We start from the raw sequence: 27,799 nt of genomic DNA, 5'->3' as shown, positions 1-27,799 counted from the left end.
TCTTGAAAATACTCCCGATGGCTCTGTAGGCCAGAAGGATCCTGGCTCTCCTGCACACTCCTGGATCATACCTGAGTACCTCCTTCCATGTGGGTGAGGTGACCTGTGCCACCACTTGCCCAGGCTGGGGCACCTCCTGTGCTGTGCCCACCATGGACCAATGCTGCCCTCTGCCTCCCACCCCCCAGGGGGTTGGCTGGGCTCACCCTCCCTGGAGCAGAGCAGGGCTGGAGCCCTGCTGGGTCACAGCAGCCACCCCTGTGGGATGCGCTCGGCCGAGCCAGGAGCCAGCCTGGAGCAGCAGGACCTTGGCAGCCTCTGCTCTCCCCAGGGAACAGGTGCCCGTCAGAGTGACGAGGAGCACCACGGGATGCACGGAGACAACCCAGTCCCACAGAAACCAACCCTGGGGCTGTCACAGCACCTCCCGCTGCAACACGAAACCAGACTTCTCCATGGAGCCGGTGGGATGGTGGAGAAGGATCTGGTGTTGCCATGGATGTCCCAGCCCAGTGCCCCCTCAGGGGCACTGCAGGGGGCACTTCACAGCCCACGGCTTTAACTCATCCAGGAATAACCGCGACAGCTCGGCCGCCCCTGCGGAGACCGCGGCACCCGGAGTGTCTGGGCACCAGCGTGGGCAGGACCTCCCTCCCACACAGCACCGGATCAGCCCCGGCAGACAAGCCCCAGAGGGACTGACAGTGCCCACGGGGAGCAATCCCTGCCTCCAGCCCCCGCTCCATGAGACACCCGTGACCAGCATCCAACAGAGCCACAGCTCTGCTCTGATCTCCTTGTGCTGGGCACAGGAGGCTTCACAAGGACATGGCTTAATGTTTGGGGGGATGCTCAAAGGTCATGGGGGAAGCAATATCTTTTGGGAACTCAAAATCTGGGTGGCAAAAGTCCTTAAAGACGGGATAGTCCTGTTTCCTGCCACAAACTGGGAACAGAGGAGTTTCAGGACAGAGAAAACTGGCACTGGGAACAAGGTGTTTCCCCATGGATGGCCACCGGGCCCCTGGGACACTCCAGGCAGGGAAGGATCCTCTGCTGAGCCCGGCACCACCTGGCTCCCTGCAGGCTCCTCCAGCTCCATCTCCCACCACTGGGCACATCCCTGCAGGTGGATGCTGTGGGATGGCTCCTGCCCATCATGGCTGGTTGGATCCTCTCTGCTCCCCCTTCCCGGGGTCCCACGGATGCTGAAATTTTACAGCATTTAAAAAGCAGTTTGAAAAATCTGTAACTGCTGTTGATACATAGAACCCCTGGAGCCCCAGCCAGGCTTTGCCAGAGGGCAGGAGGGTGCCCAGAGAGGCTCAAAGCCTTGTCCTGCCCTGCCAGGCATCTGCTCCTGGGCGCTGACACCGGGCACGGCGCTGCCTGGCCCTGCAGGGCCACCAGGCTGTGGGTGTGCTGTCCCACACTGTCCCACACTGTCCCACAGTGTCCCACACTGTCAGTCACACACGTACCTACGACGGTGAGCACGTCCTTGTCGATGTCTGCCCGGATGTATATCCGCCCCCGGCGCTCCGTGTGGTCCGTCCCGCACAGGCTGGGCACGTTCATCACACAGCGCTTGTGCACGTTCATCATGCAGGCTGGGGACAGAGGGGACACACGTTCATCAGGCAGGGTGGGGACAGAGGGGACACACGTTCATCATGCAGGCTGGGGACAGAGGGGACACTCTGCACCCGCTGCCACGGCGCGCTCAGAGGGATGGGGAGCACCTGTCCTCCTCCTAATGGGATGCTGTGAGGGATTCTGGGATAAACATGCAGCAAATGGACCTCTGAACACAGCTGGAGACTCTGCAGAGCCCTGCCTGGACACGGGAGCCCACGGCAGCAGCTCTGGGTCCTGCCTAAGAAACCCCAGGGCTTTGAGCCCGTTCTCTGATCACTTGAGTTTTGCTGACTCATTAAACTTTTCTTCCATCACACCCAGGGTACAATGCTGGATTCACCAGGAGCCCAAGAAGGGGCATTAAAAATTTGATATATATAACATAGACAGATATAAATATTTATATTTCAAAGCAATCCATTTCCCCTTGGTAAGATTCCCAAGGAATACCCTGCTCCCACAACAGCCAAGCCTCTCTATTCCTGAGCAAGGACCAGCCGAGTTTGCTGCTCCTGCTGCCAGCACACACTGCACGTCCCAGTCCCTTTAAATGGAATGTACAGGATTAACTTGGAAAATTACTGATTCCATCCTCTCCCTCTGCTTCCAGTCCCCTGTTTTCTCCTCTCCACTGGCAGCGCCGAGCGCCGGGAGCGGCAGCGCATGGCACGGCCACACGGTGTCACTCGGAGCCAGCGGGAGCCGAGGGGATGTGCAGGGGGATCCTGCAAGGACGCTGCAGGGGGAATGTGGGGGCACGCAGGGCAGGATGTGGGGAGCGGGAATGCCGCAAGGATGCTGCGGGGGGTGCTTCCCGAGGGGATGTATGGGGGGATGCGGCTGCAGTGGGATGCAGGCAGGCTCCCCCCCAGCCCAACACCTTCCCTCTCCCTGCAGCCATGGTGGGGATGCCCCACACCGGGTGAGAAGGTGCCCACTCACGCCCCTCGTGCCCCCAGCAGCCCCACAGTAGCTCTGCACCACGGCCAGAGGGAACGGGCTCTTGCCTATAACTCAGGTGGGTCGGGAGCCCCTGCCCAGGACCTTGGGGTGCCACAGCCTCCCACGGGGTGCCAGAGCCCCCCACTGCTGCAGCCAGAGCCCCTGGTGCCATCACTTACTGTCACATTTCATGCCCTGGTGGATGAGCCCGTACAGCAACGACCCGCAGTGGTCGCAGAAGGTGGGGCTGGAGTACGTGTGGATTTTGAATTTGTGCTTGCTCCGGGGATCCTGGGAGGAAAACAAAGGATAAAGATTATAAACTTGCATCAAATATTGGCAAGACACCCCCGCTCTGCCCATTCCATGTGCCAGCTGGCTCTGGAGGTGCTGCTAATGGACTTCAGTCAACTGCCCCCGACTCGTGGGGACTTTTCCAGTAATCACCAGGATCCAGCTTTATTCCTCTTTCTATATGTTGCCATAACAATGAAAAAGCAATGCATTGGCTTGTCTGGGGATTTATTCTTTTTCAATAACTCGGTCTTAGCATGGAAAACACCAGGTGAAACTGGTAGGTACGAACCAACAGAAGGGCTGGACACTGCCCAACTTCCATGCAGAGCAGGACAAACCATCCATGATTCCATTTATATTAAGCCTGCCCAGGAAACATCTCTGTGCTCCAGTGCCAGCCCTCCCCAGCATGATCCCATGGATTCAAGCTGCTTGGGGGATACTTTAATATTTTGAGCTTTCTTAAAAGCAAGGGAAGATTTTTCTGCAGCAGAGTGTGCAGACCCAGAAGAGCCCAGTTTATCCCTTTATTCCTTGTGCAGGCACCAGGCAAACAGGGCTGCTGGGGCTCCAGCAAAGGCAGCAGGAGTTAAAGCCAAACAAACTCAAATCATAGAATCCTGGAAGGACATTGAAGATCACCTCATTCCACCCCCTGTCATGGGCAGGGACACCTTCCACTAGCCCAGGTTGCTTCAAGCCCTGTCCACCCTGCCCTTCCAGGGATGGGGCAGCCACAGCTTCTCTGGGCAACCTGTGCCAGTGAAATAACCTCCAGAAGAAACAACTTCTCAGCCAGGAGATAGGATGAAGCACTGAGGCATAGCAAGGATTTGGTATCTCTTGGTATCTTCCTTGCATGAAAAGACAATTCTGGAAGGCCAGGAGAGCCTAGAGCAGCTGGGCTGTGCAGAAGAGGGCTCTGGGGCTTCACACCTCTGGGAGCAGCACAAGCTGGCCAAGGGGAAGATTCCATCATGGAGCAGCTTGATTTCATCTCAGGTTAATTGTTTAAGGGTTAGGGATAAGGCACAGCTCCTGCTCTGTCATTTGAGCTGAGCAGCTTTTTAATGGCCTGGAAAGCTGCCCAGGTATTAGCAAAGACACCTTTTCAGGGCACTGAGAGCAGAGTAAATAAATAAAGAGTGGAATCAGAAGCGAGCTATAACATCACTGCCAATATACTCCTTCCCCCTGAAATTAATTTCCCAGCACTGTTGCATTGAAGCTTCCAGCTGCATTAATCACCAACATCCTGCTTTGTTACTCAGCACCACAGATAACCCCAGGACACCAGCCAGGAGCAAAACTAACGGAGCTTCCTCTAACTCGACCTGTGAAGTGCCAGGAATCAGGTACAGGCTTCAGCAAATTCGTTCTGAAATGGGAAATAACTCACCTTGTACCCCAAGCAAACCACTTCTAGACACAGAGCCCAGTGTAGCTCTGCCTGGCAGCTCACTCCTGTGCCAGCTGTGGCACAGAAAAGCCAAGGGGAAGAAGGGTCATGATCAACCTGCCTTCTGGACACCTCAAAGAGACAGTTCTTCAAGTGACACTATAGGTTTGAAAGCCTTTTGCGTTCCTCAGAAACATAAGAGAGCAGAGAAAACTTAAACCTGGATTTTTGGCTAGAACGGGAGGTGGGTGGGGAGTTCCCCCCAAAAAGCTTGGGGCAGGCAGCCTGGGCTCGACTTTACAGGATGGTCTGTAAGGTTCCTTCCAACCCAAACCATGCCAGGATCCTGTGATTCCCTTGCCACTGTCCCAGGAGAAAGGGGGTCTCTGGCTGGCTGGTCCTGCAGAGCCCTCCGGGCATCAGCCACAACTCCTGACCCTCTGTGGCAGCAGGACAGGGCGAGAGGGACACGGGGCAGGGTGAGGGGGACACGGGGCAGGGTGAGGGGGACACGGGGCAGGGTGAGGGGGACACGGGGCAGGGCAAGGGGGACACGGGGCAGGGCAAGCAGGAGCCCTGTACCGGCGTGTGACACAGGGAGGAATCGCCCCCAGGCGCTCCAGCTTCTGTGTTCCCTTCTAGAAATACATATTCCTGTTTAGGCAAATGAAAGCTTTAGTCATTCATAAAAAACACAAGCCTTATGCAAAAGGAGACAATTCCCACTTCATGCGAAGGATGTGAAATTCCCACTGGAACCCGGAGTTAAAGAAGGCAGAGCTGGAAAAGCAAAGTGTGTGTTGAAGCACACTGAGCTCCCCAAACTCAGCACCACAGCCCTGTGGGAAGGCAACCCCTGCTGGGAGGGGCTAAATCCCTTATGGGAACACTTCAGGCTTCACCTTCTGCTCCCATCTGCCCAAGGGGCTGTTCTGGAGAGACCCACGCACAGAGGGGCAGAGCCCAAAGGGTGTGAGGGTGATGGAGCAGTCAGGAGCAGGGAGGCAGAGCTGGTTTTCTGGCTGCTGGGATGTGTGGGGCCCGTGTCACCTTGACCAGTGCCTTAGAAAGTGCCAGAAACTGGCAATTCTGGATATCATTTTTGACCAAGGCTGAAGTCGCTGTACAAAGAGACTATTTTTGTACCACCGAGACAGGGATGACGAGAACACTGCGCATGCAGATGCTGAGACTTAAAACAAGAATGGTTAAAAAGAAGTTTGCCAAGAAAAGAAAAAGCACTTCTCCTCCCCCAGCAGCACAGAGCCGGCCTGAAGAACAGGGCAGGAACAGCTTTCTTTGGAGCAGAGCTGGAAAATGCCATTTGGAGAATGTCAGTGCACGGCAAGACTCTGCCCTTCCCAGGCAGCGCTGCCTCAGAGGGGTGTGAGCCCAGGGCAGGGAGCCAGGACGGGAGCCAGGGAAGAAGAGGAGCTGCTGCTGGCTTTGACCTGGTGCCCTGCAGGCATCGACCCTGCAGAGGTGGCAGAACCCATCCCTGGCCAGCTTGGATGAGGTTTGGGGCTAGTGGAAGGTGTCCCTGACCCTGGCAGGGCAGTGGAACTGAATAATCTTTAGAGTCCCATCCAACCCAAACCCGTCTATGATTCTATGAAATAACCCCCCAGGCCTCCACTTCTTCAGTGGAGCCCTGGGAAGGGGCAGCCAGACCCACACTGATGGCTTGTTTGAATCCTCTGTACTGACATTTGCTGGATTTGACAGAACACAGCTTTGCAACAAGATCACAGGTGGCTGCCTTCCCCGTCTCATTGCAGAGAAAGCTCTAAATTATCTCTCCCAAAGAAGAATTAACACAGTTCCCATGAAGAGACCATTTAAAAGTGAATTTCATAGCAATTTAAGCAGCATACTAGCAAATAGAACACAGCCAGAGCTTACTGCATGCACTCAGTAAGCCTGGGCAGGGGACAACCCAAAACCTCACACTTGGTTCCCATGATTCCCATGTGGAAAATCCCCCCGGCATGCAGGGAACAACTCACAGCAGGCAAAGGTGGCCTGTCATCCCTTCCAGGGAAAGACTGGATTACAAGAGGTCAGGGATGAGAACGTGACGGCTCCAGGTGGCATCCTGGCACTGTGCCAGCTGTTCTTTGGGATGCCAAGACGGGGCAGGGGAAGATGTAACAGAGACCACGGCACCCACCAGAGACAGGGAGCCCGGGCTCCAGCAGCACTGGTCCATCCTGTCTGGGAGCTGCTGCCCTGGGGATGCACCTCCTGCATCCCCCCACCTGCCTGCACAGGGCTGGAAAAACACCTTTGGTGAGAAATAGCTCGAGTCTCAGCAAAAAAACAAGCAAGGAAGTTCAGGAACAAGGGCACAAGAGCGCTGGGTCTTTGTTTCAATGAGAAGAGCCACAATAAACCAGAGACTCCATGGAAAGGAGGTTACAGGCAGGAGGAAAACACAGGTCCTATTCAAGGTGAGACAGCAAAGATTTGGGGCTCTATCAGGTGTCCTCACCCATGGCAGAGGGATGGTCCCTTCCAACCCAAACCAGTCTGTGATTCCAGGATTCTGGAGCATCTTTTCTACCACCACATCTCCTCGGAAGTTGCCTCAGTGTGCCACAGCTCAGAGGCAGGTGGACATTGCTGTGCCAGTAAGTGACACCAGAACTATTTTTCTGTATTTTACAGCATTCCAGCCACAGAGAAGCTCACAGAGCACAGGGCCTGGGGGCACAGCTGTGCAGGCAGCAGGATCCTGGCAGCAGGATGGAGGCAGCTCCTGGGGAAGAGCCAGCAGAGCAGCACGGACACGGCTGTGGGCACAGGCACCACAGCGGGGCTGCTTCCATGTCAAACAGAACCTGCCCCTGACAGCTTCCAGCCAGTAAATACATTTTTATTGACAAAAGATCTCATCCTCTCGTCACACAACTGCAGTGGGATATGGACGACAGTTGTTCTTCTCTTGCTGCTGACAACACTGAATAAAACGCTTTCTCTTGCCAAGCAGCAAAAAAAAAAAAGCCAAACTCAGCTTCTCTCCCAGAGCAGCACTTGCATCTCGACACCCTTTAGACATGTCTGGTATCTTGCACATACCTTGAGAGTCATTTTATTATACCTCCATGAGAGTGGGGCTTCCACAGCACTTTCCCTGCAGCCTCTGGGTGCTGGAACAGCACAGAGACCCCTGATCCACCTCCTGCCTGCAGGACCCCCAGCTGGTGCCACCTTGAGCACAGGCTGCACCACCCACCTCATTACCCACCTCAGACCCAGCCCTGGTACCCTGGAGCCACAGGGAGGGCACAGACCCAGCCATCTGCTCCAACCTCTCCTTTAACCAGCGGCCGTGTCTGACGTGAAGTAACCAGACACAAACACGCTGAGACAACGAGAGAAGAGCTTTCCAATGCCAGGGCTGAAGCCATGTGCAGGCTGGCAGGAGAAAGAGCCGGGCTGTGGCGGAGCCAGGGAAGCACCAGAAGGTGCTGGGAGGGAGCAAGGCAGATACATCTTCATCCCATGGGAACTGTCACCGGCTGCTGGAGCAGCGAGCAGGTGCCCGCCCTCGAGGGGCAGATGGCACAGCACGAGAGCTGGAGAAGTTAATTAGCAGCACAAAAGCAAGCAGAAAGTTGCAGGAAGGTTGTGAAGATTTGCCAGAGCACTGGACAGTAAATCCCAGAGGAATGTGAGATGTGAGGAGGGATCAGATCCTGTGCTCTGAGGCAGTGCATGGGCAAGAGGGTGCTTGGAGTCACCAGGAAGGTCCTGACTCAATGGGCACATCATGGAATGCTTTCCATGAAGAAATTCCTCCTGAAATCCTCTCCTCATGCTGCAAAAGGGGACAAACTACAAGCCAAACTGAAATGTAGCTACACTGGCCTGTTACCTTCCAAGAGCAACTCTGATATTCATTAATGCATCCTGATTAGATGACCTTTAACAGGATCATGCAAAGAAGGTCATTTTAATGATTATTTTGTCTACAATTTAAATAATTATGCATTCTACTAATAGCTCTGGCTATAATTAGGTTTCCCAATGGGAATACATTACACATGCCTGACTTCAGTTCCTGGAGACCTCGCTGTGGGTCAGAGTGGTCATGGCAGCTCTGCCTCCTGCCAAGAGGAGACACAGGAGTGCCAGAGCTGGGAATGAGGAACAGCAGAACTGGACAGGGGAGGCAGGGCTTTGGGCTGCCAGCCCCTCTGAAGCACCTCACCAGTTCTCACTTGGGAATGCTGGGGAGAGACCACAGCCTGGCAGCTCCTTAACGTGGAACAGAAGTCCTGCCCTGGCCAGTGTCGCATGAATGCAGCCTGATGTCTGCAGCACCAACATCTGCAGCTACAGCCTCATTCTCTGCTGCAAGAAGCAATTAATCTTTCATCTTTTTTCTACTTAGAGGCCCTATCATGTGTAATTAGTCCTCTCTCCTAGATGCAAGGCTCCTACTCAGCAGGCTTGGCAAGGTTAAACACACAACCACGCTCTCACTCTCTACAAGGAGGTTCAAACACAACCAGATCAAAAAGAAACACCCCAAAGCCTGTCCAGTCAACACTAGACAAACTCTGACATTTCAGTGGTCTCCAGGGATTCTGCTCTGCTCCCCAAGTGTGAAACACCAGCTCACCCCAGGTCACCTCTGCATGCATCAGCCTGCATCCCCCACAGCACTTCAGCACATCCTGAACTTCAGACTGAGGAGTTTTATTTCAGTAATTAGAATTACACAGGTGTTTAAATGTTCAGATAGAGGATAAGCACTGTACAGGGACAAAAGGGTTTTCTCCTTGATTCTCCTTGATTCTATGAAGACACAGAGATCAAGGAGCAAAGTTAGAAGATATTTTTTTAACATATTTTTTTCCCTGGGCTCCAGGACCAGGCCAGAGGAAAGAGCAACTCTGGGCTGCAAACCAGCAGGCAGCTGGCACCAGGAGCCCCAGCAGCCCTGCACTGCTGAGCTGTGGATGCCAGTTCACTGCCCAGCTCCCTTCCCTCTCCAGCTCAGCACAACCACGGGGCCCACTGTGAGGATGAACCCACTGCGAGGTTTAACACATGCAATAAATTAAGCTCCTTATTTCTGCTGGATTCTTTGGAGATTCATATCTGGGGAAAAGTTACCAGCTTGAAGCACCAACTGAAAAAACACATCACTGTAACCAGCACAGCCTGATGGCACCAGATCTGACACCAGCACAGGTGCCTCTGGATTCACATCATGGTTATCAGCAACCACAGGGCATGGGGAAAGTCCAGCTTTCCATCAGTTCAAAGCAAAGCCCCTGGCTCATTCTAAAGCTGACAGGGCATTGCTGTGTGTTGTAGTTCTCCCTCTCCTGATTCAAAGCTCCTTAAGGATTATATGATTATGTAATTATAAATATCATATATTATAAATATAATGATATTGCTGTAAGAGCATGACTGACTGTGCAGGAGGAAGGAATTTTGTCCTGCATTCATCCCCCAGTGACAGAGGGGCAAGGGTACAGACCAGAGGGGCTCTGGGGGGCTTTGCTAAATAGCAAAAAAAAAAAAAAAAAAAAAGCTGTGAAAGCACCATTTTCTCCCTGCTTTAGTCCCAAGCACCTGCATCCCTCTTCATTTTCAGAAATTTTGTAATAAGAGATTCACTAACAGCACTGGGCAGCTGTTACCTGTCTGAGGGCTGTGCCATGGTGGCAATACTCATCCAGGGATAACAGTAAGCAACAGGGAACGTGACCAAGGGTCTTTACATCTGCCCTGGTATTGTGGGGCCTCTTAAACTGTGACAACTTGGATTTAAATTAGACCGTTCCCTTCCCAGGCAGAGGCTGCCCACAGTCATCCAGAGCTGCTGGAGAGACCAGCTGGGACCTGGCTGCCCAAGGGTTCCTCCTGCTCCTTGTGTGCTCAGCCTGGGCAGGGCTGCTGGGGAGGGACAGCAAAGCATCGTGTCCCCCATCAGCCACAGCTCCACGGGGACAGGAGGAGCATCCCCATCCTGCTGCCCCTCCCGTGGGCTCACACTGCTCTCCAGCTGCCCAGGCAGTCAGTGCTGGGCAGTGCCAGCTGCCAGAGCTGCTCCAGAGGTGGCAGCTGGATCCCAGCCCTGCTCTCCACTGCCAAACCTCATCTTCCTTCAGCAAGGCTAAGTGCTTTCAGCCTTTCCGTCTCTCTTGGCATCAGAGTGCCCTGGGCACCCACCCAGCTGCTCTCAGGGCCCCTCACAGCTGCAGGGCTGGTGCCCCCCTCACCCACTGCTGTCACTCCCTGGGTGCCCACAGCTGGGGTGGGAGCCAGGGCTCTGCTCAGGCTCCAGCTCCTTCTCCATCACACTGCACCTAAAGCAGCCTGAGCAGCAAGATTCCATCTCAGCACACACAAATATCTAAGCACTGACCAGAGCAGATATTTTGCAGAGGTGCCATCCCCCCACAGCCCCAGGCAGGTCAGCAGGGTGTGAGATGGACTGTGGGTCTTGCTGCTGCTGCCTTGGTGTGTTTTACATGACAGGGAACAGAGAGAAAGTGTGAGTGTCAGAGCTGCAGCCACATGGCCAGAGGGAACTTCACAGTGTCACATCATGTCACAGCAAGGGTCTGCAAACCTCCAGCACTGCAGGCTCACTGGAGGGAGCCCAGCACACACCAGTGGCACCCACAGCCCAAGCACTGGCACTGCCCAGAGGACACAGACCCCTGTGCTGCCAGGGTGGCCAGGCTCAACTCTCAGGGAAGGGATCCCCCTCCACCACTCTCCCCTCATTTCTCCATGCCTTCTCCAGCTATCCTTGCCCTAGTTCAGTGGGCACCTGCTGCAGAGGGGCAGCAGCAGAGGCAGGGAGTGAACCTTCCCAGAAAAAAAAGCAGAGGCGGGAAGTTGAGCAGTCTAAGGGCATCACTTCCCTCTCCTGCAGCTCCATCCCCTCGAGTGACCTGCTCTGGGCCAGGGCTCTGGGACAAACACCGTGCAGGCACGCTGGGTATGCACACACACACACCCCAGTGCCCCCCTGTATGGACCCTGGCTGTGCCCGGGCACCCAGGGATGGGAGAGCAGGGCTTGTGTTCCAGCCAAGCCTCGCCCTTGGCCTCACTCCAAGCAGGCAGCAGCTCCTGCCCACACCTCCATTGGTAGGCACAGCTTGTCCCTGGCACAGCAAAGCCCTCAGGGGCTTTTGTCCTGTGGGTGCCAGCAGTGCCACTGTCACTCCTGGTGTGCTGTCCCGGCGCAGGAAGGGCCGTGGGTGCTGCGCGGGGCAGAGGCTGCCACGGCTCAGGCAGAGGGTTTGGCCTCACCCGGGCCCAGGACAAGCCCACCCACTGCTGATGGCCCCGGGAGCCTCACCCCTGCAGGCCCCCATCTCTGCCCACCATGGCACACAGCCCCAATTTGGGAGGGCGACCGACAACATGTGTTTAGCCTCCACCTTCCGCAGCCTGTTACACCTCCTGCTCCCACCACTTCTATTTTTAAGGGTGAGAGTTGTGGTGCTCTGTCGTTTCCCCAATTTGAGCTCTTTTCTCCCAGCAGTTCCCCAAATTAGCCAGTTTCCACGGTAAAGCACAAAACCTGCCAGACGGACCTGAACGGTGCTGGCAGAGCCCAGCTCTGCTGCCCCGGCTCCCACTCACCCCAAAAGATCCACTGGGAAAGAAAATCCTTGTGAAAATAAGGATGGGGACTTAGATAGCAGGCATTTGGGTGGTTTTGTGAAGCAAGAGATGAAAGGACACTGGGGCAAGGCTGTGGGGTCAGCCCCAAAGGGAACTCTCTGCATCCCCACACATTCTCCCTGCTCTGCTGAGAGCAAGTTATTGGGTGACTTAGGTGTTTTAAGTCCCAGAAACATGAGAGTCCCCATAACTAAGGAATCACTGTCCCTGGAGGGATTTAAAAGCTCTGTTGATGTGGCATTTGGGGACATGGGTTAGTGGTGGCCTTGGCAGTGCTGGGGGAACAGTTGGACTTGATCTTGGAGGCTGGATCCAACCTAAACTACTCCGTGAATCAGAGATGCCTGTGAAGTAATGGCACAGAAGTGCCCTCAAGCAAGGAGGAACATCTTCTCCAAAGGGCTGTGAACCACAGTGAGCCCCTGAGCACCATGCTGTGCCCACAGCCGGGGCATCAGAGCTGTACTTACATCAGAGGCAGGGCCTTTGTCGGCGCCAGGGCAGGAGAAGGTGACGAACTCATGGCACCGCTTGTGCACGACGAAGCAGCAAACTGGGAAGAGAAGACAGGGACGGGGTGAGGAGCATGTTACAGGATCAGCACCAGGAGAACCGAGAGTTAACAAAATAAAATGCGGCTACATCTGATTCACGAGCAGAGACCCCACAGCCTGAGCAGGTTTTTTAAGCCACGGCAGAGTTTCAACCCTTATTGAACATCACTGACCAGACCAGGCTATTAGTAAAAGTCAGTAGAACAAAGTGTTGAGCAAATGTCAGAGGAGGGCTGGGAACCCTTCTGTTCCTCTGAGCTCATTGTCACTCGTGGCACACGCTGAGGTCACCGCCGGGAATAAAAAGAGGGAGAATCTGGCGTTCGCGGGTATCTGAGCTGAAAAGTGCATGTGTCCAAAAATGGAAGATTGTACTGAGGGAACAGGTGGGCAATTTTCCTCCCACAGCTCTGCTTTTCTTCAGCATCTCCCCAGCCTCCGTTTGCCAGACCAGAAGACACGCAAGTCTTCCTCCCCTCACGCACGTCGACGACAGTCGCCCTTCTGGGAACAGCACAGGGAAATCAATCCCGACATGCCACTACCCAGACTTCCAAGCAGAAGTATCCAGAGCTAAGTCCCCATCCCCTAAACTACCAAACCCTTCCAGCACATGCCAAACCAAAGCTGCCAGTGCTATTTCTGTAGTTTTTGCAGTCAAAGCACCGTACTTCAAAGCTAATGTTTTCCCTAAGTGACAAATAAGCACACCACCTTCAGTAACAGACCTTGAAGAGCCATTTGGCACTGCAGGGAACCTCAGCTGGTGGCCCAGATCTTTTTCGAGGGTCTCAGCCCACCTCACCCTGCAGCTGGAGGTGGCAGCACTGCTTTGAGGAGCTGGGATGTCCCAGGTCTGGGGAACAGGCACCACCTCACACCCCACGTCACGTCCTCCTGAGTGCCAGCTCGTGCCTGGGTGCACCCACACTCTGCACCACATCCACACTGTGCCCCATCCCTAGGGATGGGACCTCAGCTCCCAGGGGCACCACTGTGTCCAAAGGGAGCCCAGGCAGGAATGGAGCAAAGGGAACAAGCACTGATTCTGAGGGGAAGCCTGGGCACCACTCTCTGCTCTGCCTCAGGGGTCTCACCTGCCACATCCTTTTCCAAAGAGCCATGGTTACACTAAATAAAAGGCTCTTTGGAAGATGAGCAGGCATAGAGGTTTGGAGACAGAGCTCAGGAACCAAACTGAGCCATGAACAAGAACAGAGCAGGTTTCAGTTGCAGCACTATGGGACATTTCCCAAGGAATAAGGAAAAGGTGAGTGACATGGGCCATGAACCTCACAATCCCCTTTGTGCTCTGCTACATCCAGCTGTAAATTCCTTTCCCTTTCCACATTTTTCATTGTGAAAGAACCAAACCCAGAAGCAAAGGCAAAACATCTGCCAAGAGCTCTCTCCTCGCAGGACCTCTCACTTGCTTTTCTGAGGCAAACAAACAAACATTTTCTTGAAAGCGTTGCTCACCATCTCTGTCATTTGTATATGGAGACAGAAGCATCTGGGAAGCAGGAAGGAAGAAATTAGAACCATATTAGCAAGGTTTTCTCCTGAAGTGTGTGCATAAACTCAATAACTGTGACACGCCGGAGCTCAGGCGCCGTCGGGAGGGTGCTCTGCTGCCAGAGCCTGGGCTGCAGCAGGAGCTTCCCAGCAGAGCAGGGGTAATTCCAGCTCAGCAAAAGAAACAAGATTGCTACTAGGCTGAATTTATCATGGAATGGTTTAGGTTGGAAAGGATCTTAAATATCATCCCTGGTAGTGTCCAAGGTCAGGTTGGACGGGGCTTGGAGTAACCTGGGCTAGTGGAAGGTGTCCCTGCCCATGGCAGGGGGTGGCACTGGATGGTCTTCAAAGTCCCTTCCAACTCAAACCATCCAGGATTCTCATACAGATTGTAAGAATAATATAGACTGTAAAGAGAATCCACTGGAGGACAGTGGAGCAGAACACTTCCCTTTGCATCCAAGCACAAACTGGAGCTCTCTGCTGATGGCACCAGGCTGGGCTTTGCCTCCAGTGCTTCAAAGGAAGCTCCACAAGCCTTGGAAAGATCCATTGGAACACTTCACACATGCTTAGGTGAATGCTCCATCCGTGCAAAAAACAAAAAGAGGGCCAATAGAATGAGTCAGGTACAGGGTCTCATGTCAGTAAACCCATCTCAGCTCCCAGACATGCATCCCACCCAACAGATGTGAGGAGTTTTGATAAATCTTTCCACTGCTGTACCCTCCTGCTGTCATCACACTTCAGCAGTTTAAGCCCATGTCTTTGTCAGTTTAGAAACCCCAGCACGAGCAGCAGCTTTCCCAGGTTGCTAATTAGACAGTTAATTTGTAAATCTTATTATTTGGATAATAAAGTTATCAAATCCCACTGGTGAGCTACAAACATCCCAAGTCATTTGTATACAACAAGAAGGAAAGTTTAACCTTTCCCATTCCCTACTGCATAATGCGAGAGTGTTTCCTGGTCCTAAATTATCCTTCAGAGCCAGCTCGAGCCAGCTCCACTGCAGGGGTCTCAGGAGTCATCTCTGTCCTGAGACAGGATCCAAACCCTATGGAATCCAAGAGGCAGAGACCCCCAGCTCAGCAACTCTCCACAACCTTATGAGACTTGCTGGAACACATACCAGCCCCAGCACAGTGTGTCACATCTGAAGAGATTTGCACCAAAGTATCAGGGCCAGATCACACACATCCCATTCCCTGGGATCCTGACACAATCCTGGGAAGAAAGGTCTTCTGTAAGGTTGGGTTTGAGGGCTAAGAAATCACAATAGGAACAGGGCATTTTCAAACCCCAGGAAATAATCTTATTGTGGAGGATGAAAAGAGAGAAAATGCTAGAAAATGCTAACACAGTATTGCTTAAAAAAATATATACACACACATACATGCTGAAAGGCTTCTTGGCTTAAACCACTGCTCAAAAACCCTCCAGAAAAACATAAAGCAATTTCCTAAACTGATCCCAGAACCTGCCAATCAGAAAAACCTCATCAAAATGTGTTCCAGGAGTTTGAAGTCTGCAAAGCAAATGTCTGGCATGGGAAGGGACTTCCTGGGGATGGGACACCCCGGGGAAGGGACCTGCCAAGGCAGCGAGGGTGAGCAGGGCAGCTCAGCAGAGCATCCGCCAGCTCCGGGCTGCCAATGGCCAGAGCAGCCCATTCCCCTGAACACAAGGGGACAGGCTGCAGAATCACAGCTCTATCTGGCAGCAGTTGGGGCTGGGAGCAGTTGGCTGCCTGCATGTTTTGGAAGGATGCTGCCTGTTCCTGCAGCAGCCAGAGGCAGCCGAGCAGCTGCTGCTCCCATGGGCAGCGCGGCCGCTGCTGCCCAGAGCCCACACGGGCACCTTCCTGCTGCAGAACGTTCCCCTTTCTCCTCTTTACAACATGTAAACAAACTCCAAAGTGTTTCCCTGCCATCTCTCACCTCACAGGCTCCTTCTCCCCTCAGTCAGGCACTTTGCCCAAAGACACAACAATGCCCAAAGATTTGCTCTTAGAATACAAAATCCTTCCCAGGCCAGTCGCTTCTGCCCAGGGAAAGCCCTTTAGCAAAGCTTTAAGCTCCTTATACTGGCATCAGGCTACCCAGGGAGCCAGCCCAACACAAGCATAAGCATTCCTGGGAATATCAAAGCCCAGGAAAGGCTCAGGTCAGCATATCATTTGCAGACCCCTGAGACTGCTGAGCCTGTCCCAGAGAGCAGCAGAGCAGCAGCCCCTGCCTGTGCTGCTACTGCCAGGACACACGGCATCAGAGAATCCTGGAATGCTCTGGGTAGGAAAGGACCTCAAAGCTCATCTCATTCCAACTCTCTGCCATGGGCAGGGACATCTTCCACTAGCCCAGGTTGCTCAGAGCCTTGTCCAACCTGGCCTTGACACAGTGGCCAGTCCTGCTCAGAGCAGGTCTTTTGTGGTATTTTGAGCACTATTTCTCCAGCCTACTTTGTCCTGGCTCTGGATCAGGTATTTGGGATGCTACAAACACACGAGAGAGGGAAAGCTGTCCTTGCCCATACCATGGCTGTGCTGTACAGATCTACTTGTGCAAAGAAAACAGATCATAGAATATCCTGAGCTGGAAGGGACCCACAGGGATCGAGTCTAACCCCTGGATGGGCACAGGACTCCCTAGGAATCCCACCATGTGCCTGAGAGCTGTCCAAACCCTCTCTGAGCTCTGGCAGCCTTGGGGCTGTGCCCAGTGCCCTGGGGAGCCTGGTCAGTGCCCGACCACCCTCTGGGGGAAGAACCTTTTCCCAATATCCAACCTAAATGACTGCAAAGGCTCACAGACAATGGAAGAAAAGCCGTGGCATTGGGCCACCCAAAGCCCCACATCTCCACAGAGCCCAGAAAAACCCAGGAGAGCCCCCAAACTGCCTCCAGCCCTTGTGGAAGCTCTTGGCCCTCTGCAGGGGGACCTGGCACCAGCCCACAGGGAGAGCACAGACCCACAGCATCCCTGGCACACAGAGCAGGGCTGGCCCGGGGTGATAAATCCTCTCCTGCCCCTGCTCCCAGCCTGCCACCCGAGCTGAGATCAGCCTCCTCTCCCACATGGAACATCCTGAGCTGCAGGAAGGTGTCCAGCCCTCCCCAGGGCCCAGCCACTGTGAGAAACTGCTCCCTGCAGGAGTGAACCCTGCCTGGCAACCCACGGAGCAGCCCTGCCTTCCATTTGATCTCCATTTGGTGCTCTAATTTCATTGCATGCACTCCTTCTCCTGATGTTCTGAAGAAGGGGATAATCAATTTTCCCTGAGTCCTTCACAAAATGAATAATTCAGTGAAGTCACCTCTGCTGCCTCCCCTGAGTTCATCCCTTCCCAGAACACACATTCCCACTGAAGGGAAGCCTTCGTCCCCCTCGTTAGGCCAGGGAGAGGTCTGGAAGCACCAGGAACAGTCTTGGATACAGCATGTCAAGTAAGGGAGACAGATGGAGAGTTAACAGAGACAGAAGAAGGTTCAAGTAAGATTCATCTAAAAATCAAAGCCAGGGAGGAGTTCAGCCCTCCCCAGGGAGCTGACGGAGCCGAGCTCTGGCAGATGGTTCCAGTATCACGAAGCTCAAAGATTATTTCGAGCATATCTCAGTGTGTAGCTGCTCCCTTCCAACCTGTGGATATTCTCATTTGGATAACGTCTCCACTTCCCAACTAACAACAGACTCAGGAAACAGCTTGGAATTCAGATTAGCAAAACTGAAGAAAACAAAAAACACCAGAAAAAAAAGATTTTTTTTTTTTAAAGAAGCTTTGTGTTGATCCACCTACAGTGGGCAAACCCCCGGGGTCAGAGGCACTGCCCTGGGCTGTGCCCCAACGAGGGACTGAAACGCTCCAAAGCCAGAGCTGCCCACGATTTTCCATTCCAGATCAAAAAAAAATAAATCAGACTCACGACATCAAACAGAGGCAGTGAAGCGTGGTAATCATAAAATAAGGGGAAATAAGGGCTCCAGGAGGGGAAGTCCTCAATTTCTGACAGCACTTTACAGCTTTTAATCACTTAGAGCACACAGAGAGAGAAGCTGAGCTAAAATTTGTGCTCTTTGGATTTAATCCCCAGCTTTGGTTAAAAGCTTTCTGGGGTTCTTACAGCACAACAAATGTCTTCAGCTCCTCAGACTTCAGTGGTTTTCCCACTGTCAGCTCCAGAGAGACACAGTAAAAACAACCATGATCCACAGGGATTTTCACATAGCACTGGGAACAGGGATGGGGATGTCAGGATCTGGGCTGATGCATCGGTTGCTTGGTGGTCGGAGGATGAAGAGAGTGACACAAAGGACCTTGCCCACCCTCCCTGGGTCTGTGCCTGCTCCACCACGGCCCAGCAACCACAAGGAATGATGAGAAACTTCTGTGCCCTGGAAGACACTGGAATTTTGCTGATTTGCCCCATTGGGCACACGGCCCAGGTACAGCAGCATCCTGGCACTGGGATGAGCAGAAAGGTTAAGGCAGAGGACAGAGACCATGGGGGACCAGGAAGAAGGGGAGAGGTCACTGATTCAAGTAAAAGATGAAGTGATGAAGTGAGGTGCAGGGGTAAGAAGTGTGAAAAGGCATTTCTGCCCAGTTTGGTCTTGTTACAGAAAAGGAAACAGCTGTTTTCCTTAAGGAAAAGGGGAAAAAATAGATAGCACAAGACATGAGGCTTCTCTTTCATGAAGTCTCCTGAGCCTGTTGCTCTAGAAGGTTCTGATTGCCTGGACAGCTACAAAGATTTCAACCCCAGGGAATGATTCTCCCCCAGACCTGTTAATCCTGCAGCAGTGGGACACAGAAACCTCTGTCACAGACCTGAGGAGGCCCAGCCTGGCAAACCAGCGCTGGGAGAGCTGCCATCGAGTGCCAGGCAGAGAAAACTGCATTTCCTGATATTTCTGAAGCAAAAGCAGCAGGATGTGTCTTTTTAAAGCTGTACAATCTCTCAGCCATTACAAAAGCAATTCTCACTGTCCCTTCTGCTCTCTGGGAGATTCTGGCAGCAGTGGCCGGAGTTGGGACCACTTAAGATCCTACATAACAGGTAGGGCTTTTGCCCACCACTACTCATCCCAGGCTGGCTTCTGGAGAGGGATGGAGCATGGACACAGACATGTGGGATCAGGGATCACACAAGGATATCCCCTTTTGCAGGGAGAGGAGGATGTTCAGGTTCCTCTTGGCCCCCCAAGGTCTTCCAGGTCAGGAGCTCAGCAATAGGGTCTATGTGCCCGAAGAGCTGGAATCCTCTTTTGTGCACATCCCTGTTAGGAAAAGGGCACACTGAAATACCCTAATTTATTTAGGCTCCTCATCTGCCCAAAAACCCAACTCCAGGCTTTTTTGCTCACATGTCCTATTGACTCTACAGGGAAAATTCCAAGAAAACTGCCCCCTCACTCTTCTGCCTATTTGCTCTTTGGGAGGGGAAGAGGAGCAATGTTGGCTCTTAAACAAGAAACCCAGGATGCTGCAGAAGAGCCTCGTCTCCCTCATCCCGCGATGCCACCGGCCAGCAGCCCGTCCATCCCAGGGCTGGCAGCTATTTCCACAGACACAGAGACATTAATTTTGCATTAGAGAGCCTGTCCTGGCTCTGAGAAAATCGGCTCAGAATTTAAATACTTCATCAGCATTTCTCCCGGACTGAGCTGTAACAGAGATTCACTTTCAGGCTGAATAATTTAGCCCCGCGTGTGCTCCCGGCCGGCGCGACACGCGGAGCAGCTCCTGCAGATCCACCGGCTGTGCTGGAACCACCCATGCTGACAGGAGTTCTGGGAGCCCACCAAGACCCCCCGCCCCAACAGCACGGGCAGGGCTCGAGATGGTTCTTGGCAGCAGCACCGGGCTCTGGCTCCAGCAGCAGGAACTGCCACAGCCTCCAAAACTGGGCAAGAGCCCAGAGCTCAGCTTTACCCCTTTCCTCTGTGCAGTAAAAGTTTTAGGGCTCCTCAGAAACATTTGTGTTATTGATACCCTGGGATGGGGAGGAAAACACTTCCAGTACCAAGGTCTGGGGGGCTCCTCACGTTGTCACAGGCTGAGAGCTCTGGGTGGCTCCTGCAGACCCATCACTGTCCACTGCTGAGCTCCAGCAGCATCCAGGGTCAGAGCTGGGCACAAGTGGCACCTGCTTCTCAGGGTAAGACCTTGTCAGCAGAACTCAGGTGAATCCAGTGCCTGCAGTGCCCAACACCTGAACCAACCCCAGCAGCTGCACTGAGGAGGGGGAGGAAGGTTCTCCTGAAAGGTGTATCTTTAACATTCCTCCTTTTCCATTGAAAGGGGTTGAGTATTTTGAGCCCAGCCACGTGCTTTCAGAAGGACTTGAGCCCACATGAACAAACACCCAGAACTGCCTGCAGCTTTTCCATGACATACCATAATGAATTGACAACATCCTCTGCATGACAATGAATGTGCTGGAGCCAGGCAGGATGAGGAGCATCAATCATTTCCAGCAGTGGAAGAGGAGTGGGTGGGGACAGGGACGATGACAGCATCAGAGCTGGGATGGGGAGAGAACTTCATTCTCCCACTGCATGTGCCAGAAGAACACCTAAAGCCACATCCAGGCTACCAGGGACAGGGTTGTCCAGGCAGAGGGTGGTCCAGGATGCCAGGGACAGGGTGGTCCAGGCCCCAAGGGACAGGGCTGTCCAGGTAGAGGGGTTGTTCCAGGAAACAAAGTCCAGCTGGCCTGGATTTTGTGACTCTTGCTGGTACAGAGTTCACTGGACGTGGCAGAGGGTGAATTCCTCCACCAAGCTTGGGCCAAAAAAGCTGCTTGGGAGCAGCAAGCAGAGCATCCCAGCATCCAAAGACACCCTATAGGAACTGTTCTTTCACCCCACCATGTGCCTGTTCCTGGACCATGCAGGTCCACAGCTGCGTCCCACCACAAAACAAGCTACTGAGAGCCCAACAAAAGCCCCTGGCAGAACCCTCACAGAGAGGCTGTTTGCAGCGTGGGGGTGACCACGGGGCACACAGACACTGAGCTGCAGCACCCGCCCACTCCCCAAACCCAGCTCCCCCAGGACACAGCCAAGGCCAGCAGGGACGCTGAAAGCCATGAGAATGAAGCCACCAATGTCTCCCCATGGACACCTTTCTCCTCTGCTCCGTTCCCTGTCCCAGGTGCCGCTGCACAGACCCACACAAGGGCAGGGGAACTCGCCGGGTTGTGCTGCCCACACACGGCCCCGACAGAGCCCTGAAGGAACGGGGGGGAACGTGCTGTTCCCCATCCTTAATTATAGCCCGGCCACACACTGCTGCTACACTAACAGGTAATTTCACAAGGTGGAATTTGGTTCTTCCCATGTTAACAGTCCCCTCTAACCTGTTTCTTAAAAGCCTGAATCACGAGCCTTGTGACACGGCATGGAGGGAAGGCTGGCACAGGGAGGATGGCCCCGAGGCAAGCAGGGACAGGGACATGGATGATTTGGGGATCACAGGCACTGGAGGAGGAGCAGCCAGGTGCTGGCCAAGGTCAGGCAGAGGAGACACTTCTCGAGATGCACAGCTGATGGACAGACTTGCTTTGTACTTGGACAATTGGGGACAGGCATCGAGGACACTGCTGCAGCCCCCACAGAGCCCTGTGCCTTTGCAAGGGGCTGGGGGCTGGGTCCCTGGGGACATCCCTGGTGCCTGCAGCCAACTCTGCTCACAAACACCCACACACCAGCTCCAGGACCAGTCCCAGCCCCCCAGCGACACCCTCAGCATCTCCACCAGTGAGAGATGAAAAATAAGCACTCTGTGATTAATCAAAGCCCCGAGGGAGCAGATTAAACAGTCTTGGCAATTAGTTCTGGATTTCTTACGAAGGCGCTGGAAGACAGTGGAAAGCTGCTGCAGTCCCTGAGGATGAGCACCGAGTCCTCCTAAAACCCTGCACCAGTTACACAACTCGCCGGCGCTGTGGCGATGTGTTAAATTACAGATGGTCTCAATTAAAAGTGCAGAGATGGAAAGGAGGCTCGGAAAAAAAAACCCCACATGAGAAGAAAGAGAAGATCATTAAAAACTTGGCAGCCTACTTTGACTCTGGTGACCTGGTAATTTAATATTGTAATTGAAACTCTGGGTCAGGCTCTTGAGAGGAGGGAGAAATATGGAAAGGTAGCCCAGCAGGATCAGTGCTGCCCAGAGAACAGGTCAGGCATTAAGAAGAGGGCAGTCCCAGTGGCAGATAACCCACCACCAGCCCAGTTATGACTCTTGTATCTCCCAGCCTGAGAAGATGCTGCCAGCCTGCTTTGAAGCCATTCCTTTTTGTCACAGTGTATTAATCCTGTTCAAGGCAGATAAAAACCCAGTCCCCAAAGTGCTAATAATGTAACTCAGTTAAAGCTGGATTTCGTTGCTTATCTTCAAGAAGAGAGGGGAACTTCACTTCCATTTTCTTTCTCGTGTCCCCCCTTGCCCTTAAATTTTAATATTCTGAGCACTGTCGTATTTCCAAAAGCAGAGACCAAGTCTCAATGCCCCAAGAACACTGCCTGCACCTCCAAACAGGCACTGAGCCACAGGGACACCAGGCTGGGGAAGGGCCTTTCAAACATCACCAACAACACCCCTTGTTACCAGTGCCATGTGCCCATGTCCCACCCTGTCCCAGTTCCACCTCTGCAGCCTGGAGTCCACCCAGTTCTCCCAGCACAGCCAGTGGCAGTGGGAACGAGCCCCATGCACTGCCCTCATCTATCCATTAGATAGGATACCAGGGAAAATTTGCACGGATCCATCTGGGAATGTTACGGTTTCATGTCCCTAAAAGAGCTGGTGTCACACACACCTCAGTGGTGCTCCAGAGCTACAGTGAGAAATCACAAGAGGTGGTTCCTGCCCAGGGACAGGGACACCTTACTAAGGAAAGGGGATTAGGGAGCCTTTCCTACAAGGGGCAGGTGTCAAACCAGTTTCCTGAATAAATCACAGAGCTGCATATGTTTGGAGCACCTCGGGATGATGGGATCAGAGGGTCAGCCAAAGACATCTCAGCAGAGACCCAAATCCCCCCTCTCTCACTGGTGCCCCCACCACACCAACTGCCCCAAGGCACTGTGGGGTGGGGTCCAGGTGTGCCCCAAACAGCCTGTGCCTCCTCCTGAACCTGGAGCACGCTGGAATCCATGGATTTCCGTGAGGATTTCATTGTGCTCATCCTAAGCCTCCTCTGGCCAAGAGGCTTCACAGTCCTGATAGGAGTATTGATTTTCCCTGGCACTGGAGATCCACAGACTGAGCTGCTTTTTGCCCCTGCAGAGCAGCAGGAGAAGTTTATGCTGAGTGCTCACAGTGAGATGCTGCACTCGTGTCCTACAGCTACTGAGGGTAGAGAGTGGAGCTCATACATGGGGGAAACCTCTCAAGTACCCCTGGCCAGAAGTGGTGGTTTTTTCCAGAGCACTCACCTTCCCTCCAGAAGCTCATCACCAGTGAGCCAAGGGCCTGGAGTTCAAAACCAGCCCTACAAATGTGAATAAATGAAGCTCTTTGACCAAGACACCATCGAGAGTAGACCAAGAACACAGAATTACCACACAGCAAAGGCTGGGAGGCATTTATACACTGCTAAAGAGATGGTATGGGCTGTACTCTTGCTCCTCTGTGTATTTCTAAAAAAAACCCAGAAAGCTGCATGGTCCCTTGGCTTTTCAGGAAGCACAAAAAACCAAAATAATCATGAATACAACAGGAACATATTTTTTTTTGTCTGATATGAAGAGTAATGACTTCCCTGCTGCTGCCTCAGGCTTATTTTGAGCTGGCAGCATCTTGGGAGGGTTTGTTCTCCACACACTGAATGATGTTTGAAGGGTTTCTTGAACACCCAGGAACGTGAACAGCTCAATTTAAGTACAAGTGAAAGCAGCAGTCAGCCAGGGTCCTGGTAAGGTGAAGCTGCCTACAGAGGATATATTTAGTGTTGCACAGCCCTGGGCTTCCGACACAAAACACTGACCGTGTCCCCTCTGCAGCTGCACCAGCAGCACGACACCTCCCTGGTGACCAAGCACAGCAACCCATGGCATGAACTTGAGGTTTTTAAGGTTCCTTCCAACCCAAACTTGCCCTGGCAGCGCTTTAAACACAGGCACAAACAGCTCCTGACATTAGCACACCTCCTGTCCATGCCACTGATCAAACCAAGCGTCCAAACAGCCTCAAGACATTTTTCCATCCATCTCTGGCCTCTCTCTCCTGTTGCACACCAGGTTTTGCCCCAGCTGGGCAGTCACCAGCTCGCTGCTGGGCACCTGTGCCCCAGTTTGAGGGTTGGAACCCAGTCCAGTGTGTCCTTCAGCACCTCCACTTCCCCCTGGTCAACATCCAACGGGCTGCCCAGAGGAGCTGTGGATGCCTCATCCCTGTTCAATGCCAGGCTGGATGGGGCTTGGAGCAACTTGATCTAGTGGAACGTGTCCCTGCCCATTGCAGGGCCATTAGAACTGGATGATCTTCAACAGTCCTTCCAATCCAAACCATTCCAGGATTCTGTGAACTAATCCAGACAAACATCAGCCAGCATGATTTGGAGCTTCCAAGCCCATGAGACACCTCAGGACCTGCCAGACAGCAGGAGATAAAGCTCTATCCCTGGTCCTGCATGGTGGGAAGCCAGAAAACACCCCCATGAGCCTGCTCTGCTTCCTCAGCATGGCCACCCATGGCAGGGACGTGGGACTGCAGTGCTGCCCCTGTGCCCCGGCAGAAGAGAGTGGTCAACTGGACTCCTTATTTCAACCACTTCCTCCAGCAGCACAACACAGGCTCAGTGCCACAGCTGAGACACAGAGCAGGGGTTCCCTTTGGGTTTGGACTCTCCCAGCCCCTCCAAGAGGAGCGTGTCCCCCAGACCTCAGCAGCTGGCAGCAGGGGGCTCAGAGGGACCCCGGGGCTGGAGCCCGAGCGCGGCAGCACCACCAGCCCCTGCTCCCGGCAGAGCTGTCGCAGCAGCTCCATCTGCACGGGCAGCTGCTGACTCACAGTGCCCACGCTCCACCCCGGCCCCCCACGCTCTGCACCCTCCCACAGCACCAGCACCCCCCGCAGAGGGGGGCCCAGGGGGCTGGGCACCCAGCAGCCACCATCTGTGAGCCACGGGCTCAGAGAGAAGCTGTCCCATGTGCATTAAGGCTATTTTAACATAGGGATAAAATTAAATCAAGCATTTTGTCCCCACTGTCTCTACTTTAAAAAGATCTGGCAGGACCATCAAATGCCGCAGGCAAGGAAAGGATGTTCTCCATCACCCGCTGTCACCGCAGGATGTCCCCAAAAAGCCACCAGCAGGTCTTCCCCCCCACCACAGTTCTCCAAACGCCCATCTGGCAGGACCAGGAGCCAGTCAGTCCCCAGGAAAGCAGCAGCAGCCCAGGGCACTGGACCCTGGCAAAGGGAGGGGACACCAGGCAGCCCTTGGGCAGCCCTTGGGCACCCCCAGCCCCCTGGGGAGAGGGCTCTGTGCTGATGTGACACTCGCTGCAGGGACAGGCGGGGGTGGTGGCACACGGGGCAGGTGACACACCACAGGGTGACACGTCAGGGTGCCCCCACTGAGGAGCCTCCTCAGACCCAGCAGACCGAAGCAGGGCACAGACTGCCAGCCCACAGCGGGGGATGCCCATCCCCAGTGTTCATGGTCTGAGTGGTGAAGGGCCCAGACGCTGCTCAACCAGCAATCACCTGATGAAGGCTAAAGCTCACCTGGAGCTGCTCCAGCTGCAGCAAGTGAGCACGAGCCACGCAGGGCATTGGGAGGGTACAGTAAGGGAAGAGCAAACCTTGAGCTGCAGCCTCACCTCGCTGTCAGGTCCCAGCAACACCACTAATTTGATGAGCTCCACTCTCCAAGGCCATTCTCAATCCCTCCCTCGTGCTGCAGTGGGGACACAGGGACAGCAAATTCCCTGTGATGGGGCTGGGCAAGGCAGCACAGGAATCCCTACCCATGTCCTCCTGGACACAGCCACATTCTGCAGCACCACACAGCCCTCCACATGCTTGGGACAGGATCCTATTTCCACTCCTCTCATGTTCTCTACACAGAGGGGATCAGACCTGCACCCAAGCCCCCCTCCCACCACCAGCCCCTCTGTGGGGCACCCCTATGGGTTGGGCAGCAGGTCAGGTTATCAGCAAACACAGCAGCAGAACAACAGCCAGAGACTCTAATGGGCATCAAGGCCCTGCCACACACACCCAGAGGATGTTTGTCTGTCCATCTGGAGCCAGGATTTGTCCTGAGCCACACACCAGGTCTGTGGCCAAGCAAAGGACAGAGCATGGCTGCCCCAGTGCTGTCCCAGCCTGAGCAGACACCCTGTGATGCCATGGAGAGCAGAGGCACAGAACCTGCTGGGGAATTGTTCTGCTGACGCTCCTTAGGAACAAGTTGCTCCTATTTTCCAAATCCTGTTCAAACCATCGGCAGCCAGGTCAGCCAAAGGTTTCTTCCAGTGATGCATCTGATGCACTGGGCAGGATCCAGCCCCTAAGCAGCACCCTGTGAGCAGCCTTGCACCCCGGGAGCCCTCTGCCAGCCTGGGCTCAGCTCCCAGCCCTGTCCCACAGCCATCACAGCAGGGACTGCAGGCAGCACCCACCAGTGCCCAGCAGGAGCACGGCCGAGCTTCAGGCTCTCCCAAGGCAGGGAGGAGCTCCAGCTTTACATAAAAAACTGGATGTTACCAGGGGAGGACTCGCTGGGGTAGGAGACACTGTGGATGAGGCTCCCATGGAAAGCCTCTGCTGGAGGCTCCCGAGGCAGCACCACAGTGTCCGTGCCAAACCCACTGGAGCCGCAGCACACAGGACTTGCCAGGGGACAGGACAGCAGCCCTGGCACTGTTTGCAGGGGCAATTTGCTATTTTGGCAACACATTGCCTGTGCCAGGTGCTCTGTTAACCCCATCACACAAGGCTGACCCTCCACTGCCAAAATGCCAGGGAACAGGAGTGAGGGGAAGCACAGGACTAACGCTGACAGTGTTAGCCCCCCAGACCTTGAGGGCCTTTGGGACCACCTGACCCTTCACTACAGCACATTGGGCACGAAGGAGAGAAGAAGGCAGGGAGGGAGGGAGGATGCTCGCCGTGGTGCTGAGCACTCTCCTGGACTCCAGCCAGGAGATGAATGTTCACTTCCCAGGAGAGGTTTGCCAGCAGCACCACAAACAGCAAAACCCCTCGGCGCTGACCCTCGCAAGACGAGCGCTCCCACACTGCAGCCCCCACATGCCGCAGGAAGGGGAGCAGATTACACGGGGTTCTGTTGTTTTTCCTCCCTTGAAAACAGGCCATTATCTCCTGACAGGCTGGAGCGCTGTGTGTTATTACACAGCAACATCGCTGCCTTGAAGACATTCAAAGGGCTGCAGCTGGCAAGAGCGCTCGTGTACTTGGCACCGCGTTTGATGCTCCACGGATAAGATATTAAAATAACATTTCCAACATGCAGAATTACTGTGTCTGCTCGCTCCTCATGCTCCAGCCGGAGCCGCTGAGAACAAGGTTTTATTGATGCTGCCAGACAGGCAGCGCCGAGCACGGCGCAGGCTGGAGGAGTCACCTTGCTGCAGGAGAGAGGGGGCAGCTCTGTCCCGGGGATCCGTCTGTCCCTGCCCCAGGGTTTCCTGGGGGAAGCTCCGGGATGCAGCACTGTGTAGGATGGACTCAAAAACCTGTTCAAGGTGATGGCCATGGAGAGGCGGAGCAGAGAGGCACCAGCCCTAGGCCAAGGTCAGCAGAGAAGG

General features: G+C 54.1%; 1 protein-coding gene across 2 annotated transcripts in view; it reads right to left on the bottom strand.

Moving 5' to 3' along the window:
* The window catches only part of PRKCB (protein kinase C beta), a 100,872-nt gene that overhangs the window by 46,295 nt on the left and 26,778 nt on the right, over nucleotides 1–27,799 (bottom strand). For both annotated transcript variants that reach the window (XM_032704046.1, XM_032704047.1), the window contains exons 3-5: nucleotides 12,411–12,493; nucleotides 2,760–2,871; nucleotides 1,482–1,610 (exon numbers count right to left, since the gene is read on the bottom strand). In XM_032704046.1, coding sequence (XP_032559937.1) covers nucleotides 1,482–1,610; nucleotides 2,760–2,871; nucleotides 12,411–12,493 — 324 coding nt within the window. The remainder of the gene's footprint in view (nucleotides 1–1,481; nucleotides 1,611–2,759; nucleotides 2,872–12,410; nucleotides 12,494–27,799) is intronic.

The sequence above is a fragment of the Chiroxiphia lanceolata genome, chromosome 16 (genome assembly GCF_009829145.1).
Source record: "Chiroxiphia lanceolata isolate bChiLan1 chromosome 16, bChiLan1.pri, whole genome shotgun sequence".
NCBI classification, from domain to species: domain Eukaryota; kingdom Metazoa; phylum Chordata; class Aves; order Passeriformes; family Pipridae; genus Chiroxiphia; species Chiroxiphia lanceolata.
Note: the sequence above shows the minus strand (reverse complement) of the source record. Positions and strands in the feature narration are given on the sequence as shown.